Source organism: Procambarus clarkii, chromosome 8 (genome assembly GCF_040958095.1).
Source record: "Procambarus clarkii isolate CNS0578487 chromosome 8, FALCON_Pclarkii_2.0, whole genome shotgun sequence".
Classification (NCBI taxonomy): Eukaryota; Metazoa; Arthropoda; class Malacostraca; order Decapoda; family Cambaridae; genus Procambarus; species Procambarus clarkii.
In genome coordinates, this window is record NC_091157.1 from 12,642,887 (window position 1) to 12,662,023 (window position 19,137).

Sequence of the window (19,137 nt, forward strand, 5' to 3'; positions counted from 1 at the left end):
ACCCCCTGAACGTGAACTGCCAGGAGAGCCAAACCCCGAGAACTCAGCAGACGAGTCACCCAAAGCGACCAGCCCCAAAGAGCCAAGGACTGCATAGAATCCCCGTGGTTAAGGCAACGAACCACCAGGGAACAGTCCGAATTGAGTGGGACCGTCGATCCGCGAGAGACCCGAATCCTCCTGAGCGACATCCACACAGCCAAGGACTCCTGCACCATGCTGTGAGCCCGATGGAGGGATGGAACCCATCACCTCTGGCCGGCCTGGTGAGCACTGGTCACAAAGCCCCAGCCAAGAGATGACATGTCCGTGAACACATCGAACAATGGCTCAGGTAGGCGCCAAGGCACTGAACCCTGAAAAACCAGAAGAGGAAGATGGCGACACAGCAACCAACGCAAGGACCCCAGAGGCCAAACCCAGCAGTCGCGAGAGAGGCGGATGGAATGTTCCCGAAGGAACCAGAACAGCCGACGAAGCCACACCCGACCCGGCGAAAAGACCATTATGGCAAAGTTTAGGCTCCCGCACAAACCCTCGAGCAACCACCGCGTTACCCGGGAGGAAGAAACAAGGAAGCAGCCCGAGCGTCCCACACAAGACCCAGCCAGGACCGAACCTGAGAGGGAACCAGATGGGACTCCCGCCAGTTCATTAAGAACCCGAACCCGGCGAGCTGGGAAAGAACCAAATCCATGGTGAGCAGACATGCAGACAGGCTGGGAGCCCAAACCAGCCAGTTGTCAGGTTACTCCAGAACCCGAACACCTAACAGAAGCAGGTGCGCCACCATGACCCGAGCATAGCAAGTGAAAGCGCGAGGCGCCAGATTCAAGCAGAGTGGTAGGAAACGAAAGTGGTAACCTTGATGTCCCACCACAAAACCGAGCCAGGCCCTGAACCGTGGATGAATCGGGACATGCCAATACGCATCCCGGAGGTCCAGGGACTCCATCCAAGCACCCTGCTCCAACAGAAAACAGATCTGGGATAGAGTAGTTATCCGAAAAGAGGGGCAATAAACCCACGGGTTCAGATGAGACAAGACCAGAATGAACCGGAGGTCCATGCAGTCCCGTTTCGGAACTGGAAACAGGTGGGAGATCCACCCGAGGGACAAGGAATTTCCACCACGCCCAAGCGAACTCACTCCGAGACGACTTGACAGAGCGCAGAAGAAGAGGCCCACCCCGCCAGCCCTGAACCCCCAAAGGAGGAGGAGCCACACAACCCCACCACAGGCCGCATGAAATGACCCGAAAGGCCCACGAATCGTAGGACCAGGCACTAGCAAACATAGCGAGCCTCCTCCCCTCCCCTCACCATTCCGTCAATGGGAAGAACTGCTAAAGAGTCAACGCACCTTACGAGCACCCAAATGTCACAAAATGCGATCCCCGCACCAAACAGAAACAGACAGCACCAAAGGCTGCACCGGTGCTGAACCTGACACCACTGGCCTACCACAAGAAAAAGAACTCCGAGCCCTGGCATGACCCCGAGGGGACGGTCCCCCACGAGCCCCGCAGAGGCTCAACAATTCCGATATAGAACGGCAACTAGCCGAAGCCACCTGCAGATACTGCATCACCGCAGACTCTGCAAACAGCAACGGACAAAAGGGCGAAGACAATCTAAGAACCAGGGCCTAAGCGGATTCCAAAGAAAAAGCGAGCATCACCTGCCAACACATGAGCCGAGAAACAAAAAAAAACGCGAAACCACATTCCGCAGGAGCAGCACAAACAGCTTCAACAGCGCAGACAACGCATGTCCCGCCAGAGGCAACGCACCAGACCCAGAGGCAACCCCAAGCTCCTCCACATCCACTGCAAGCCAGTCCAAAGACAGCTCAAGAAGGAAGAAGAACCACAGGGCCGAAGCCAGCTCAAGGAGGGAGAAGAACCGCAGGGCCGAAGTCAGCAGACCCCGCATATGCAAGTTTTCCGCGACCAATGCAGCCGAAAGGGAATGAACCTGCACAAAAAGCTGCATCACACCAACATCCCGCGGAAGGGCAGGGGCGAACAAGCACTCATTGAGATGCTCAAATGAACCCCCCCAGGAAAACCAGCAATGCTGTCTGAGCCATCCTGGAATTCAAAGGTGCAGGACCGACAGAACGTATGCCACACCTCCAAAGAGAAGAAAGGGCAGTCTGCTAACCAGGACAACTCTGGAGCTTCGTAACGAACCCAGTAAGGACACGAAGATCCATACACAAAGGAACGCAGATTCGGGACGTGGATCAACTCGAGGATCCGGGGCCGAGCCGTCCTCCACACCCCCTGCCTCTAAAGAAAAGGCAGCAGCAGCCGAAACAGCAGGAACGAAAGGGGCCCACTGGTCAGATCCAGAAGCTCTGACAAGAGGACCAGGCTCGAATGCCTCTGCCACCACCCCACAAAGGGGCTTCCCTGAGATTGCCCGAGTCTCAACACCAACTAAACCCTGCCCTGATTCTGAAACCCTCAGACACTTCAGAGCCAGAAGCAAGGGGGGAGGAACCAGGTGGACAGAACCAGAAGGGAAAGGACAAGGGGGGAGAGGACAGAACCAGAGCTGAAGCTACTCCCACTCCTAAGTCTGGGTCCCTAAAACCAGAACAAGGCAGTCTCGGGGCATCCAGGGAAGCAACTAGCCTAGTGTGTTGCAGCAATCTAAACCTAGCATGCAACGCAGCTGTCGCCTACACCCTCATATCATGATCAGTAACTTGGGTGAACTGGACCACGTACAGGCAACAAACGTCACATGACTCTGGGTCAAAAGAATCACTGACCCAACAGGCAGCATGGCGGAGTTACAACCAGTGATTGTCCCCCAGAGACAAGAGGACAGAGCAACCTTCCGACTCGCACAAAGGGAGAAGGAACTCAAGGGTCACCTCCATCAGACCACATAGCCCCTGTGGGGTTTCCCAGGGCCCTTAGCCTTATTAACACGCTGAGGAAAGCCCAGACAGGGTATTGCAAACCAGTGCCCAAGACTACCAAACAATCTACTAATAGTTGAACCCCTGGGACATGTCCACTCACATGGGCCTAGCAAGGGGTACCTCCAACCACACACAAGCTGAGAATAGATATCATGATAGATATATACACCCCAACACAGAAGGGGCAACCACCCAAGCAAAAAAACAAACAAAAGAAAATTCTGCAAGAGGACAGCGTACCCAGGTGGAACAGAGCTGGCTGCTATAAGAGGTGAAAACTAGCTGTGCAGTACCCCGCACTTCTACTATTGATGAAAACTACCCCCCTACCCAGAGGCAAACACGGGCAACAAGACCCCAGTTGACTCCAAGGGTGGGCCAAGTACTGAGCAGTAAAAGACACAGCGGGGGTAGATCCCGAGGTGACTTGTGGAAGGTGGCCCCAATGGTAGGACTTACAAGGCACCTAGGGAAGGTGGCCCTAAGCGCATGCAGCCCGAGTACCAAAGAATATTACTCCTGGCTTGCACACAACCAGTAAAGACAGTCCACACCCAAAGCACAGAAACTGAGACAAATTGCTTGCACCAGAGGCACAAGACCACTCCAGTAGCACATCAGCCTGAGAACTGCAGGGTGGATCGCCAGCATGGGGGTCTGAGGCTCTCCCTTCATCCCCTCCTGGGGAAGGGGGAGGGTTGCGCAGACAGCAGCGTGGCGACATGATGACGTCATGCTCATTTGCTAATCTTCTTTTGGCGAGTTCTGTCCACTCATTTGGCTTTCGTTAGCAATAGTTTCACCAGAATAGGAGTTTGTTTTGGGGTGCCTACCTTTCTGGGTGCCAGATCCGGTCGATGGCAGACATAGAATGCTCCCAACCACAGGAAAGGGGGGGGGGGGGTCTCTGTAGGCCATTGCTCCTCGCGCCTCTCTTGAGGGGGCCAGGTTCTGGCTCGTGGTCCCCGGTAGGCAAGAACTTCGTGCACATTGCCTGATGCCAGAAAGTGATACATATTCATTCAGCCTGGATAGCTCTGGGGAACCGACGGGGCTCCCCCCAGAAAAGGTTGATTTTCATCCTCTAGAAAGATGAAGAATGTAGATACATGATTAAAGTACAGTACAGTATATAATTGGATGAAAGGGGTATAATAAAGGGGATATAAGTAAAGTTTTAAGTACCATATATCAGCACAAAAATAAATCTTTTAAATTGGATAATTTCAGATTCAGGAAAGACTTGGGTAAGTGTAAAGCAAACAATAGGCATCATCTTTAAGCTCAACAAGTCACAATGTAGGACAGAACACGGATGCTTTTTCACCCTTAGCGTAATAAATACGCGGACTAACCAACAAAATTCCTATGGAATAATAGGGAACCTTTGACAAGCTGCAGCTTTCTGTCCCCCATCAAGCCACTAGAAAAGGTGGTCCTCGGATAAATTTAAAGAATAATACCAGTTTGAAAATAGTAAAATTGATTTATGAATCCCTGAATTAATTTAAGGATGGGTTAGCCATGTCAACTGATTGGCTATCTAACTATGGCTGTCTCTATGATTAAGTTTTAGATGGATATTAATAGGACCTGCCATGTATTTTATTATGTTCTCACACTTTTTTTTTTTTACTGACGGTGGTCTTACAGGCTGCAGGAGGACATGGCAACAGGACGTGCTGTCATGCAACACATGAAGTTTATCCAGGGCCTCACCATGCTGGTCCAGGCCCTCTCATGCATTCCCTTCATGTTTCTCTGTGGTGAGTGGATGCTAGCATATTTCTTGTATAAAAAGCAATTGGCAAAATTTCAGTTAAAGGTAGGTAGGCCTCTGAATACACACTGAAGCAGAACATTTACTGGAGTTAAGATAAAAAAAAATGTATTTATTACATGCCTAACTTTAGATTCTTTTGACAAAATGTTCCATATTTTGTTTCTTTATGTCAGCATGGATTTTCCCTATATACCGTATATATGTATATACCATATACATCAGTCACATCAAAGATATATTTATTTCATGCAAGAGAATGTGTGATCAAAAGGCTTGTGCATTTATTAGATTTAGTGGAGATAAGATTTACGCATGGTAAATATATAATTGAGCACAATTCTGTTGGCCATATAAACAATAGGTGCTCTTCAATGTTCATGTTTGCTCTCGGGGTAACAAATGGTCTTCCAACAGACTGCTCAAACTTGCCACAACACTACCTGAACTTGATCTAAACTCCAGTCGCTCTCTGTGTGGCCCATTGGCAGCCCCAGTGTTCTCTCTAATACTGTATGTTTATGTTCTAAAATTGTTTTAAGGGGGCATATCGATGTAAAATTAAAAGTAGTTCAATTTGATTATAATTTTTTTTATAAAATGGTTATAGAAAGGGCTGCAGCTGGTCCAAGTTTCATCATCACACCCTAAACAGAAAAGGAGAAAAAAAATAAACAACGAATTATGCAACGAATTTTCAAATAGTTTCAGGGAACACATGTGTCAACTAAAATCATTTCTATAACACTCAGATATTAAATTAAGCACATAATAAAGGATTCTAGTGATCAGTTTTATCAAAAAAGTGTTTAGTGCAATAATATAATTTTTCAAAGTTACCCTACTAAAAAAATATGCAATATATGATATTTATAAATTTTTATAAAATCAACAAATAGACTTTGGACTAAAATGTCTACTAGAGTCTGTAGAAGCACAAACGCTACATATAAGGTGTAATTTGCATGTAAATTGATTATTAAATGAAAGCTCTGAAGTAATTTGAAGGTGTAAATTACTTTCCAGAGTAAAATAAAGATCCAAGTTCGGCCACCTGTAGCTGAGCTTGACTTCGACAGATTTCGTTCATAATTGGCACCCTTGCAGATAGGCATCCATTGAGCAAGGTGTGCAAGTTTCATGCAAATCCCTTGATAACAAACGAGAAAAAAAAATTGGCCAAAAAAAAAAGAAATAAAAACAAAAAGAAAAAAAAAAAAATTTAAATATAAATATATTGAACATACATATTACAATTATTACAAGAGTTTGTGCTTCTACAGCACATAGTAGACATTTTAGTTGACACATGTGTTCCCTGAGATTATTTGAGAATGTTGAACATTCGTTGCATAATACGTTGTGCATTTTTTTTCTCCTTTTCTGTTTAGGATGTGATGGTGAAACTTGGACCAGTTGCAGCCCTTTCTATAACCATTTCATAAAAAAATTTATAAGCAAATTGAACAATTTTAATTTATAACGATTTATTTCGATATGCCCCCTTAAGCAAATAGACCTTGAAATACATGCATTCTAGAGCCATCCTGGAACATATACACACTAGAGAGCACAGAGGTGGTCATATGGCCCATGTTAAGAACTGCCGGTCTAGACCAACCACTCCACATTTATGCTGTGATTCAAGCCAGAAAACTAAGAGTAAAAGTACATAACAGAAATTACTTTCTCCCATTAGACTGGTTCGTGAAGAAGCTGGGGTCCCACAGGGTGATCGCTCTGGTGCTCTTCCTCTATGCCATCAGACTGGCTGGATTGGCCCTAGCGAGCAATCAGGGTCTTGTCTGGGCTACAGTCATGATAGAGCTCATTAATGGACCATGTTTTGGCCTGGGTTTCACAGCTGTAGTTGTTCATGCTTCATCCATCACACCAAAGGGCACCTCCAACACCGTCCAGAGTGTTGTCAGTGTCTGCTACGGTACATTAGGTAAGGCGTAGTCTTCGTGTTTTTGGCAAATTGCAGCATTGGTACTGCATGTAGCCATTTCAATTTGTACTGTACTAATATAATATATATTTATTAATTAATCCATCATTATATTCCTCAGGTTATGCTGGTGCCAGTTTTGTGGGTGGGATTATATATGAATGGTGGGGGGGCGAGATGCTTTACCTGGCTACCAGTGTCCTGGCAGCCATCACCTGCCTTCTTCACCTGGTCTATATAAAGTTCTACCCACACATTCCAGGTGAGTGCTTCCCCCAACACCCTCCACCTACTGTGTAATGCTTCTCTACTTTGCTGAACTTAAATAAATGGTCTTGTACATCTATGCTGATTTAAGAATAATAGTTTTCCATTTTATTAGGCATTTAATATGCAGTAATGAAGTAAAACATTGAATTATTAGAATGTATAACTTTTGAACCATTATCCTTATGCAGCATATATGCACATACATTTGGTGAAATTAACAAAATAAATATTTAAATAACGAGAACAAAGTAATTTGTTAATGCATTTTTTAAAGATATTTTCTCTATTATTTCATACAAAATTTCACCAGTGGTACTTGCTTATTTAATGATTAAAAATAATGGATAAAAAAATTATATTTCTGCATATAGCCCATTAATGTAATAGATATAATGGTTTCCCATTTTTGGGGAATAGGAAGTGCGTTAGGTTAATCCAGGTATGACGAGGGGACAGAGTTTATGGAAATGTGACTGAGGGTAAATAAAGGACCGATATTAAGAAAGAGAACTGACGTGCCAACCCATCCTCCTGAAATGAGAGTACTGGGTACTTATTGGTACTCTCCACTAAATGCTTACTATATGTCTTGATGGACCACCAGAAAGTTGACATTTGTGTTACTGAATTTAGACAAACTAAACTTTTTAGCCACAACATAAATAACCTAACCTAGCAATACTAGACCTAATATATGCTTTCTTAGGCTTATTATGGTGCATTTATGTGCTATACTAGGCCTAGGAATGTTTAAGTTTGGTTTTAGCTTTAATTTTTCTGAACTCTTATCAAATAAGGACAGTAACTAGGAATAGAACAGTAGAACATTTTGAGATTAATTTTTGTACTGGAAGACAATTTGGATTTAGAGAGGCAACAGCATGCTTAACTTTATTTAATTCTATGAGAGGGTAACTAAAATAAAACAGAAATAAGGACTTGTAGACAGCTTTTTAACTCGTTAACCCTCGGTTCAACCTGTTCTCTCCCCTAATATGCCATATTTTTTATGGAATGGATCTGTCCGTTAAAAATGTGACATACAATATTGTATTTACAATACAAATGACTAATGCACAAAATGGAGACAAATGGGGATAATGAGTTAGATTCTGAATTGAGTAAGATAGTATCTGATGTAAGGAAAGAAAAGGCCGTAGTCAAAATATGATCAGCTATAGAGGTGTGGAAAATGGCGTCACTCGAGGCTCTATTGTATGTTTTTTTGCTGTTTCTAATTTATGTTAAAAACCTACCAGAAAAGGTGAGCTAATATTGTAAAAGTTTAGAGCTAATGCAAAGTTAAAAAAGAGAGAATGTACTGAGGATAACTGAAAAGTAGTGCTGCAGGAAGACTTAAAAAACTTTAGGAGAGGGCAGATAAATCAATGCTGCAATTTAATCCAAACATGTGTAAGGTAATGCATAAGGGAAAGGTGATAGGAAATCTGTAGGAAACAACAACAAAAAAGCAAATGAGAGAAACAATAAGAGAAAGACACGATATGGATACACGGAAGCCGGTCGGCCGAGCGGACAGCACGCTGGACTTGTGATCCTGTGGTTCTGGGTTCGATCCCAGGCACCGGCGAGAAACAATGGGCAGAGTTTCTTTCACCCTATGCCCCTGTTACATAGCAGTAAAATAGGTACCTGGGTGTTAGTCAGCTGTCACGAGCTGCTTCCTGGGGGTGGAGGCCTGGTCGAGGACCGGGCCGCGGGGACACTAAAAAAGCCCCGAAATCATCTCAAGATAACCTCAAGATATAATTTCAGCACAAATACCAGAAGCTTGTGTAAACAGGATAACATCAGCAGTATAGTTGAAGCTGGCAAACACAAGAACATCACCTAAAATCAAAGTAAGGTGGTTTTCAAATCCATATATATATAGCCTATGTGAGACCAGTTTAGGGGGTATGCAGTGCCAGCATGGAGTCTGCATTTTGTGAAGCACTAAAAGGAAACTTGAAAAAAGTACAGAGACTTGCAATTACAGTAGACTAGTACATTACCTGAATTGAGAGGACTCTGATATAAGGCTAGATTAAGGGAACTTTATTACATAACCTTTGAGGGGAAAATAAATGGAGAATATGATCAATACTTACAAGATACTAGGGGAAACCTATTTAAATTGAGAGGCAAGATATGAGGACATTGGCAAAATGTTTATACAGATTTCAGTCTTAGAGATGTGAGAAATTTCTTGTATCATGTACAGATGGTTGGTAAAATGGAATGAATTAAAATAAAGAAGTTGTTGAAGCCACTTCCATCCACAGAATGTGACCAAACTTTACTGCCAAGAGATGTAATAACCACACCAAATTTTTCTGGCCAGTAGGCAGGGCATACAGCTAGATCTTACTAATCTGTAGTAAATGACAGACAAGCACTGATGCCCTCCAGGGAGTTTCCATACACTAACCCTTTCAGGAAGTGTTTCAAAACACTCATACTCTTTACACTGAAGTCCTGCAGATGTGTCATATGCATACCTGGTTGATACCTGGTTGATGGGGTTCTGGGAGTTCTTCTACTCCCCAAGCCCGGCCCGAGGCCAGGCTTGGCTTGTGAGAGTTTGGTCCACTAGGCTGTTGCTTGGAGCGACCCGCAGGCCCATATACCAACCACAGCCCGGTTGGTCCAGCACTCCTTGGAGGAATAAATCTAGTTTCCTCTTGAAGATGTCCACGGTTGTTATATATGCATATATGCATATTCCATATAGATCCTACCATATGCTGAATATTTTATATTTCAATTACAGTATATATTTTTAGGTTAAAGTGTTTGATGATATTTTTGCCTGACCACATTAAAATACAGTAATACTTTTTGTGCTTTGTAATTATATTACATAGTTGAATATTGTTTCTTAGTGGATTTTCTCTCATCTCCCCAGCACCAACTTGTTTTATCTCTTTATGCACAGAAGCTAAGGAGCTGGGATTGGAGGCAGTTGGAGAACAGGACTTAAAAATACTTCTGGAAAGAAAAGCAGCAGAAGCAGCAGCAGCAACAACAACTACCACCACTCACACTACAATTATAGGAAGAGACCTGGAGGAACAGGATCAATGTGGGGTGGAGAGAGAAGCACTTCTGCAGGACATAGGTTCAAAAATACTAGTCACAGGAAGTGTGGAAAAGGTGGAGATGACATTGGAGGAATTAAGGTCGAAGGGAAAGGAGGAGGGCAGGGAGGGGGAAGTGTAAAAATTATGAAATACAGAATGTGAAATTGAATGTGGGGAGAAAGGCAAAGCAAAACAGGACACTAGAAATGCCAAAGACAGATTACAGAATGGAACACAAGATAAGAGGGATTTATATACACAGAACTTGAGCAATGTTGAAAGGATAGGTGTGGTGGTGAAAGGAGGCCTGGTCAGAGACTTGGCCATGGGGACTTGGACTCCTGGAATCGGAGCAAGGTAACCCCACTAAGCATATAAAGAACGGTGCACAATTAACAGGGAAAATAAAATAAACACAACTCTGAACATATGTAGAATGTGAAACAGAGCGTGGAAAATATTTTTGGATTATGTAAATATGTACACAGTGAGCAAGGAACAGAATCTGGAAAAAGAGTAAAAGACACAGGAAGCACCAATCCTAGCTTTAGGATAAGTTTTTTTTTGTTTTTTTTATATATATACAAGAGTTCTTACATTCTTGACCAGACCACACACTAGAAGGTGAAGGGATGACGACGTTTTGGTCCGTCCTGGACCATTCTCAAGTCAATTCTTACATTCTTGTACAGCCACTAGTATGCCTAGCGTTTCGGGCAAGTCCTTAATTCTATGTTCCCTGGAATACGACCCCCACGAAGAATCATTTTTACAACCAGGTACCCATTTTACTGTTGAGTTAAACAGAGGCTACAGTTAAGGATTTGCACCCAGTAAATCCGCCCCAGCCAGGATACGAACCCAGGACAAAGCGCTCGCGGAACGCCAGGCAAGCATCTTACCACTACGCCACGGAGACTGTAAGTAAGAGACTGAGGAGCTGTGAGTGTCAATAGACATTACTGTTGTTTAGTTCTATTGTGATAAAAATGATCTCAACAATTTCTAATGTTATACCACACACAAGTAAGCTATGAAATATTATAGAGATTTATCTACAATGTAACAATAATATTAAAATGGCACCAAGCCTCCAAACTAATATCTTCAGTGTGTGCCTCAATCCTTTTCTCATCTTTCTCAGTCATAATAATTAATTGTAACATGTTACTTATATTAGAGCCATCCCTAGTATTCAGTATTACTGTGGTTGTTGTTGTTGGTTAAATGTAAATATCACATTAAAAAAGTAAAATTTACATATTCACTTTGTGTGTGTGCACACAACATAAGGATAAATAAAAAGATAATAGTTCATGTTTTTTTGTGAGGTTGTGAATAGCCACATTACAGCCGCACTGCAGCTATTACTACACCTGTGCCACATTATAGATGCAATGTAGATATTAGTACATGTGTACCACATTACAAATGCACTGTAGCTACTCCTATACTTGCACCAAATTACAAATGTTCTGTAGCTATTCCAACATGTGCACCATACCCACAGTATCATCTCATAGAGGAGGGTTGAAAACTGAGGAGCTCCACAGCATTTTTGTGATTTGGGAGCGGTAAACAAGCTCTCTCACAGTGAGAGAGTGGATACAAACAATTGAATGTCCAGCAGTCATAAACCCCTTAAAAGTTTAGGAAAAAATGCGGAAAATTGCAATTTTTTGTAAGAAAGTTCAGGAGGACAAGGTGACTGAAGTGTCCAGTGGACCAGGGGTGAGGTAGTGGCCTGACCTGAGATAAGGCTGGGTAAATACTGTATGTGAGGTTGCTACCCAATCAACCTTCCATGATTTTAGTGTGGAGGAAATCATTCCTATAGTTAAAAATCCCAACATACAATAATAGAAGAATGTTAAAACAGTGCAAGGGTAATGGCAAAAAATTAGCCAAGGCAAAGTAACCACATGAGTGAACATAGAAATATTACATAATAATACAATTAAAAAGAGTGAATCAAATAGAACATTGCATTTCTAAAAGGGCAAGTGAAAGAAACTGTAAAAAAAATGGGGGGGGGGGTCATAGTGAGGCCACCAGATTGAAACAAATAAAGAAAACAAATGTGAGGAGTACTATCCACAGTGAGAAATAATCAATGGGAAAAATCTACATTTTAAAGAACAAAGAGCAGCAGAGAGTACAAGGGAGCAACACACCAGTTGTCTGTCATACAGTGTTAAGAACTCTGATTCTGATTCGATTAGTGAAGTTCAGCAATGTTAGGGTTGGCTAGTGTTGTACTTGGATGGGTAACTGCCAGGACACACCAAATGCTGTTGGCATTACTTTTTATGCCTTAATCACACTGTGTATAGTGACTTTAGGCATTGTACTTTCCTTATCTACAACATTTACAATCTTCTTGAATCCTATGTATGTTTGTACTTTTGCTTCACTAAATAATAATAATAATTCAGGAATGGGGAAGAATCTCTATTGTTTTACTATAAAGTTAGCTTAAAAGATAAAAGCCTAATGTGTATGAATACATTCTGGCTTCCTGTCCTCCGACACAGTGAATTATTAAGTATAAGAAAAAACAGTCACCTGCTCATTCAGTAATTACCTAAGAGCTGTACAGGATGCTTTTACAAGATGAGAGCTATGCTCGTGTTATCCCGTCTTCCCAGCACTGTCATATAACGCTTTGAAACTACTGACGGTTTTGACCACCACCTTCTCACCTAACTTGTTCCAATCATTTACCACTCTGTTTGAGAAAGTACATTTTCTTCTATTTCTTTGGAAGTTTTGCTTAGTTAGTTTAAATCTATAACTTCTTGTTCTTGAAGTTTCAGGTATCAGAAATTCTTCTCTGTATCAATTCTATCGATTCCTGTTACTATTTTATACGTAGTGATCATAGCGCTTCTTCAATTTTTTACTTTTAGAATATTTAATGCCTCTAACCTCTCCTCATAGCTCTTGTCCTCCAGTTCCGGGAACCATTTAGTTGCATGTCTTTGCACCTTTTCTAGTTTGTTGATGTGCTTCCTAAGATATGGGCTCCATACAGCCGCTGCATATTCCAGCTTTGGTCTAACAAAGGTCGTGAACAATTTCTTTAGTATTTCACCATCCATGAATTTATAAGCAATTCTGAAATTGGAGAGTGTAGAATAGGCTCCTCGTGAAATGTTTTTCATGTGGTCCTTAGAGGATAGTTTTCTATCTAGAGCCACCCAGATTTCTCACATAATTTATAGGTTGTGTGTGGTCTATGTTCTATTCCACATTCCATAACATGGCATTTATTCCAATTAAATTCCATTTGCCAAATTATGCTCCATACACTTATTTTGTCCAGGTCTTCTTGAAGGGCATGACAATCGTCTCTGTCTCTTATCTTTCCCAGTATCGTAGCATCATCAGCAAACATGTTCATATAATTCTGTATTCCATCTGGTAGATCATTTATGTAGACAATGAACATTACCTGTGCAAGATCTGAACCCCGTGGTACTTCACTTGTGACATTTCTCCAGTCCGATACATTGCCTCTGATTACTGCCCCTCTGTGTCACTGAAAGCAAATGTCACTTGCTCTGAGTCTGTGAGGGGGGGGGGGGGCCAGGTTTTGGCTCTGGTCCCCAGTAGACCAGTCAACACCACAGTTGATATAATTCCTACTAGTACAGGAGGAGATATGACTTAGTATATCCTTCTCCTAGGGAGGAGATATAATAGGCCTCCATCTCGGTGAGATAGCTTCAGGGAGCAACTGGGGCTCACCATCCAAAGAGGCATTTCATTACATTCAGTGCTGGTCTTTTACAAAGTTAATCATTCAGCTCTTATGGCTGAGACTGTCCCAAATAAAAGATCATATTATAATTTTAATCCTATTTTTTTTAAGTAAATTAACAAAAACATGTTTATCTTTTCCATGTTTTAGTACATTTTCACTGGGTCAATGACACCACTTTTTGTATCATTGTTGAAACTTTAATATCAGAGCAGAGCACTTTGTTTTTTCTGATTGGTATTCAATGTACAGTAATTATGTAATCTACTTACCTGCAATGGCAATCTAGCATCAATAAACATCTAAAGTACACCATCTAAATATCAATGTCATGACAATGGAACACACACAAAATGTGTGTGTTATAATATATTATATAATATATATATGTGGTACAGAACAGTACTTATTTTATTTGGGATAGGTGGTCATGGGTCTCTTCTAACTGCAATTCTACTGAATCTACATCCTTCCCTCCTGCTGTACTCTCATTGTTCTCCGATTGAGTGTTCTTTGTGTCCTCCACCTCTCCTCTGTCTCTTAGTCCCCATATCATTCCAGGTTCTGCAAAGGCAAGAAGACTTGGGGTAAGCTTTGTGTATGTAAATACTATATTTTGACAATTAAAATCAAACAAGAGATGGAAGGAAAGGGGGAAATAACACACTGAATGTAATCAAATTCTTCGATGAGCCACCGGCTTCCTGTCCTCATTGAGGCCACAAGTGTCAGTGGCCCTCAAGTAAATTCAGGTAAAATGTCCTTTTCTAATGGGTCCCTTGGTAGTTCTCTGATGCTAAGTGCTGCTCAAGTCATGTCTTGGGGGAAATGTACCAAGCCTCCAGGACCCACCCTGGCCTGTCATGAACCAGTGTCAAAATCCGACTTGTTCTATATGGCGTGAAAAATATACCATGGGAAGGATTGGGACTTTTCTGAATAGGTAGTTATTCAGCTGTATAAGTCTCTGGTGCACCCCACTTGGATTATTGTATCCAAGCATGGAGACCTCGTCTTCAGAAGGACATTAGTGTTGTACTTTCTCCATAGTAGTAGTCAACAAAAATCATTCCAAAAATCATGTTGACTTAGTTAACAGTCATATCAGGAACGATTAAGGACCACAAGACTAAACACTGCAAACCAAACATGACAGGGCTAATCTCATCGAACGTTTAAATTACTGTACTGAACAATTTGAAGGATAGTTGATCCAGATAATTTCTTCAAAAAGTCATATGTAACATATAAGGAACTACAATTTAAAGCCCAACAAGCTACAATGCAGGACTGAAAACAGGTCTTTATGGGTCATAAGCCCATGAAGTTGCCTAACCACTGAGTCCGTATACAGGATGCCAAAACTCTGAATTTTAAAATCCAGCTTGAAAAAATCATTAGGACAATTTGGGGGACCTTTGACAAGCCGCTGGCCACTAAAACTAGAGTGTTAGTGACCCTCAGGTAAATTGAGATAAATGATGGAAGGTCTGCTAAGTCACCTCAAACTGCCACTGTGAAGAAGGATGTAAATGCGACACAAAAAGTGCCTCAACTTTACTCCTATTAAGGTGACATTCTAGTAGACTTCCATCCATCCAGATTCTGCCACTGACCATGTGAAAGAGGTAGAGTCCTGGGAACACTGGGGATGGGGGCAATGAGAGAAAAGGGTTGAGAACCAGGGCAGAACTGGCCATAGGGGTTGGAAGAATGACATGGCCCATGAAGGTCACCAATCCAGTAAACACAAGAAGCAGCCGTACTGGTAGAAAGACAAAGGTAGCTCCACCAGTGCCTGTTCAAGTGAAAGGTCTCTACCATCATTGGTTGAAAAAAGAGGTAACAAAAAGGCAACTTATAAATTCCAACTGATAAATATCTTGCATATCCAATGAAAGGAGGCTGCAGTACAGGTGCAGTGTGATCTAGTACACAGCATGATCTTATTTTAGGAAGCAGTGGGATGTGATAGCTCAAAAATTAGGCTTCTGTTGAGCTGAAATAACAGTGAAGCACTTAAATAGTAAAATATTTCTGAACCGGAAGAGAACAGTTAAACTTTTGGAGGCACATGTAACTGGCAATCACAATACTGTTGTGTGAATTTACTTTGACCCTTTGAACACTTACCTTGAACAGGTGGAAATAGCTTGTGAGAGGCAAGATGCAGGACAAGAGTAATAACAGCTATTATTCCTACCACTAGGTACATATTGGGGCCACCCAGACTAGAATACAGCAGGCCCCCTAAAAGTGATGCCGACCCATACCCTGCAAAAAAAAAAAAAAAAAGGCAGGTAGTATTGTTCATTTGGGTAATGGTATGACATGTTAACATTAAGAAAACAATTATGGTATGTGCTTCAGCTTTAAGAAATTGATGATTCTATGGTGTTCACAGTGACAAACTCAGAAGAGAGCTAAATAGGCCTCAGAAAGGCTTTGTAACCACTATTTGATGGCCTAAGTTGAGCACTTAGAGATCTCACAACACAGTGTAAACCCTATTATCTGGTCTTATAAATATTCAATTCTCCATCACCATAACCACATATCATAGATATCTGGTTAATGGAGGTCCATCCCCAGTCCCAGTAGTACAGCTGGGTTCATTCTCGACTCGCAATAGAGAATTCTGGGTTCGAATCCTGGCCAGGACAGAAATGGTTGTGCGCATTTCCTATCACCTAATGCTCCTGTTCACCTAGCAGTAAATAGGTATGCAGGAATTAGTCAACCTGTTGTGGGTTGCATCCTGGGGGGGGGGGGGGGGTTCAGTAATTAAACCTTTGGGGGAACCTCAATATAATTCAATAATATAAGCCTAACATTTACCTGAATTTACCTGAGGTAAATGTGTGAATTTACCAGCAGGAATGATGAGAACAGGAAGCCAGCAGCTTGTCAAAGATCCCCCCATTTGCCCTGATCTTTTCCAGTTGTATTTTAAAACCCAGCAGTTTTTTAGCGTTTACGGCTTTGGCAGGTAGGCAGCTCCACGGGTTTACAACCCCATGGGTGAAAAAGGAACTCCTGTTTTCTGTCCTACATTGTGGCTTGTTGAGCGTGAACCTGTTGCTCCTCATTCATATTACATCTGACCTTTTGAAGAAATTGTCCAGATCGACATCCTCCAAATTGTTCAGTATTTTAAAGGTTTCGATGAGATCTGCCCTGTCATGCCTGGTTTGCAGGGTTAGCCCTGTGGCCCTCAATTGGTCCCGATACGAGAGATGACTAAGCTCTGGGATGATTTTTGTTACCTGGTGCTGCACCTTCTCCAGAGTAGCTATGTCTTTCTGAAGATGAGGTCTCCATGCCAGGATGCAATAATCCAGGTGGAGGTGCACCAGAGACTTGTACAATTGAATGACTAAAGTACTTTCTTTTCCTTGAAGGTAAAGGTTCACTTGATTATTGCCAGGGTTTGGTTCGCTTTTTTTACTGCCATTCCCACTTGTTGTACAACTTTTAGTGAATGATGGATTCTGACTCCAAGGTCCTTTTCTTCATCTATCTGTTGTAAGGTAGTGCTGTCAATTTAGTAGTTATGATGTGGGTTGTTATGTTCCACATGCTAGGTCTTGCATTTAATGGCATTTGCCAGTCACCTAACCATTTGTGGAGTACACGTAGATGTTTCTGTAAGGTTTCAATATTACTTTCACTTCCCACTTTACCATAGATCTTAGTGTTATCTGCAAATTTGATAATGTGGTTTGTAATACTGTATTCTCATCTATGTCATTGATGAATATGACAAAAAGGGTTGGTCCCAAAATGGACCCCTGTGGCACCCCACTTAGCACATTTCTCTAGTCAGATTCATTCCCATTCAGCACGACCCTTTGTTTTCAATGTTTTAACCACTGTTTTATTCATTCTAGTATTCTCCCATTTATTCCATGTGCCTGTAATTTTCTTGCCAGTCTCTCCATTGTCGTCACCTCCTTCAAACATTTGTATGGGTGATGGGATGTCGTTCAATGTTTCTAGTGTGAACATTGATGTAAAGTATTCATTCAGTGTGTTTGCTGCCCTTTTATCATCCAATATAACTTGGTTAGTCTCATCTTTTAGGGGTCCTACCAAGTCCTTTGTTTTCATTTTACTTCGTATATATGCATAGAATGATTTTGGATCTTCCTTTAGGTTTTGGGAAAGTTTTTTTTGTAGTTTCTTTTGGCTAATTGGATTTTCTGGGTAGCTGAATTTAATGCCCTTTTATATATCTCATAATCCATGATGTTCATCATGGATTTATATCGTCCCCAGAGGTTCCGTTTAGATATTAGCGCTGTTTTTACTACTTGTATCATCTATTTTGTTCCCTTTCTTTTCTTTCTCTTTTTTGGCACATATCTTTGAACGAGTTCAGGAATAAGATTTTTTGAAATTTTCCTTTGATGTTTCCAGACCATGATCACCTATCAGCTCACTCCATAAGTGTTTTGCAATTCCTCTCTCATTTCCTGATAGTTTCCTCGATGGTAGTCTAGAAGGTCATCATCCTGGACCTTTACGAGAGTTTCTGGTATTGTATTCCATCTTAGAATACTGTATTGTGATCACACGATGGGGTGAGCTTTTCCCCTGCTTGAATTTGATCGATCATGCCCTCTTCTGATGTTAGCACAAGGTCCAGAATGCTGTTACCTCGCGTGGGCTCTAACCACATGTTGTATGAGAAATGAGTCCTGCACCAGGTCTAGAAATGGATCTCCTGCATGCTTAGATTTACCCAATCTATTGTTTCATGTTTAAAATTGCCTATTATAAGAGTTTGGGTTTGTGATGCAGCATTAATCACATTATGCAGATCAGTAACTTCCTCTGTTGTTGCTGTGTCAGCCCTATAGCATACGCCCACTGTCAGTATGTTACCATCTTGAACTAGTATATTGCACCATACAGACCCTGAGGATCCCATTGTGTTCAGTTCCTCACTGGTGGTTGCATTCAGGTCCTCTTTCACATAGAGCAGTACACCACCTGCTCTTGTTGTTCAGTCCTTTCTGAACAGTGGATGATACCCCTGGGAGGAGGAATTTCCCTTCAATAATGTCCTCTCATTACCCATGTTTCATTTATGCCAATAATGTTGGCCTCAACATATGCACACAATGCATCAAATTTATTTATCAGGCTTCTGGCATAAGTATAGAAGCATTTTAAATTTGTTGTCCCTATTGGGGTGAGAGTTAGCGTCTGGATTCCGTACATTATTATCCTGTTCATTGTCACTCCGGTGTTGTGTCTGTTTGTCTTCCAAGATATATATAGGGTTAGTTCTGCCTGGGTGGGTGGAGGATGTAACATCAACAATCTTGATTAACCGTCCTCTCCTGA

The 19,137-nt window shown here is 42.0% G+C and overlaps 2 protein-coding genes across 5 annotated transcripts in view; one reads left to right on the forward strand and one right to left on the reverse strand.

Moving 5' to 3' along the window:
* The window catches only part of LOC123759584 (uncharacterized transporter YwbF), a 45,602-nt gene extending 34,476 nt beyond the window's left edge, over positions 1 to 11,126 (forward strand). For all 4 annotated transcript variants that reach the window (XM_069317272.1, XM_069317274.1, XM_069317268.1 and 1 more), the window contains 4 exons: positions 4,592 to 4,704; positions 6,418 to 6,669; positions 6,791 to 6,931; positions 9,878 to 11,126. In XM_069317272.1, the coding sequence (XP_069173373.1) occupies positions 4,592 to 4,704; positions 6,418 to 6,669; positions 6,791 to 6,931; positions 9,878 to 10,161 (790 nt within the window). In that variant the 3' untranslated portion in view covers positions 10,162 to 11,126. The remainder of the gene's footprint in view (positions 1 to 4,591; positions 4,705 to 6,417; positions 6,670 to 6,790; positions 6,932 to 9,877) is intronic.
* Positions 11,127 to 13,746: 2,620 nt separating this feature from the next.
* The window catches only part of LOC123759766 (major facilitator superfamily domain-containing protein 6-like), an 82,149-nt gene continuing 76,758 nt past the window's right edge, over positions 13,747 to 19,137 (reverse strand). The window contains exons 10-11 of the mRNA XM_069317291.1: positions 15,919 to 16,059; positions 13,747 to 14,349 (exon numbers count right to left, since the gene is read on the reverse strand). Of these exons, the coding sequence (XP_069173392.1) occupies positions 14,192 to 14,349; positions 15,919 to 16,059 (299 nt within the window). The 3' untranslated portion in view covers positions 13,747 to 14,191. The remainder of the gene's footprint in view (positions 14,350 to 15,918; positions 16,060 to 19,137) is intronic.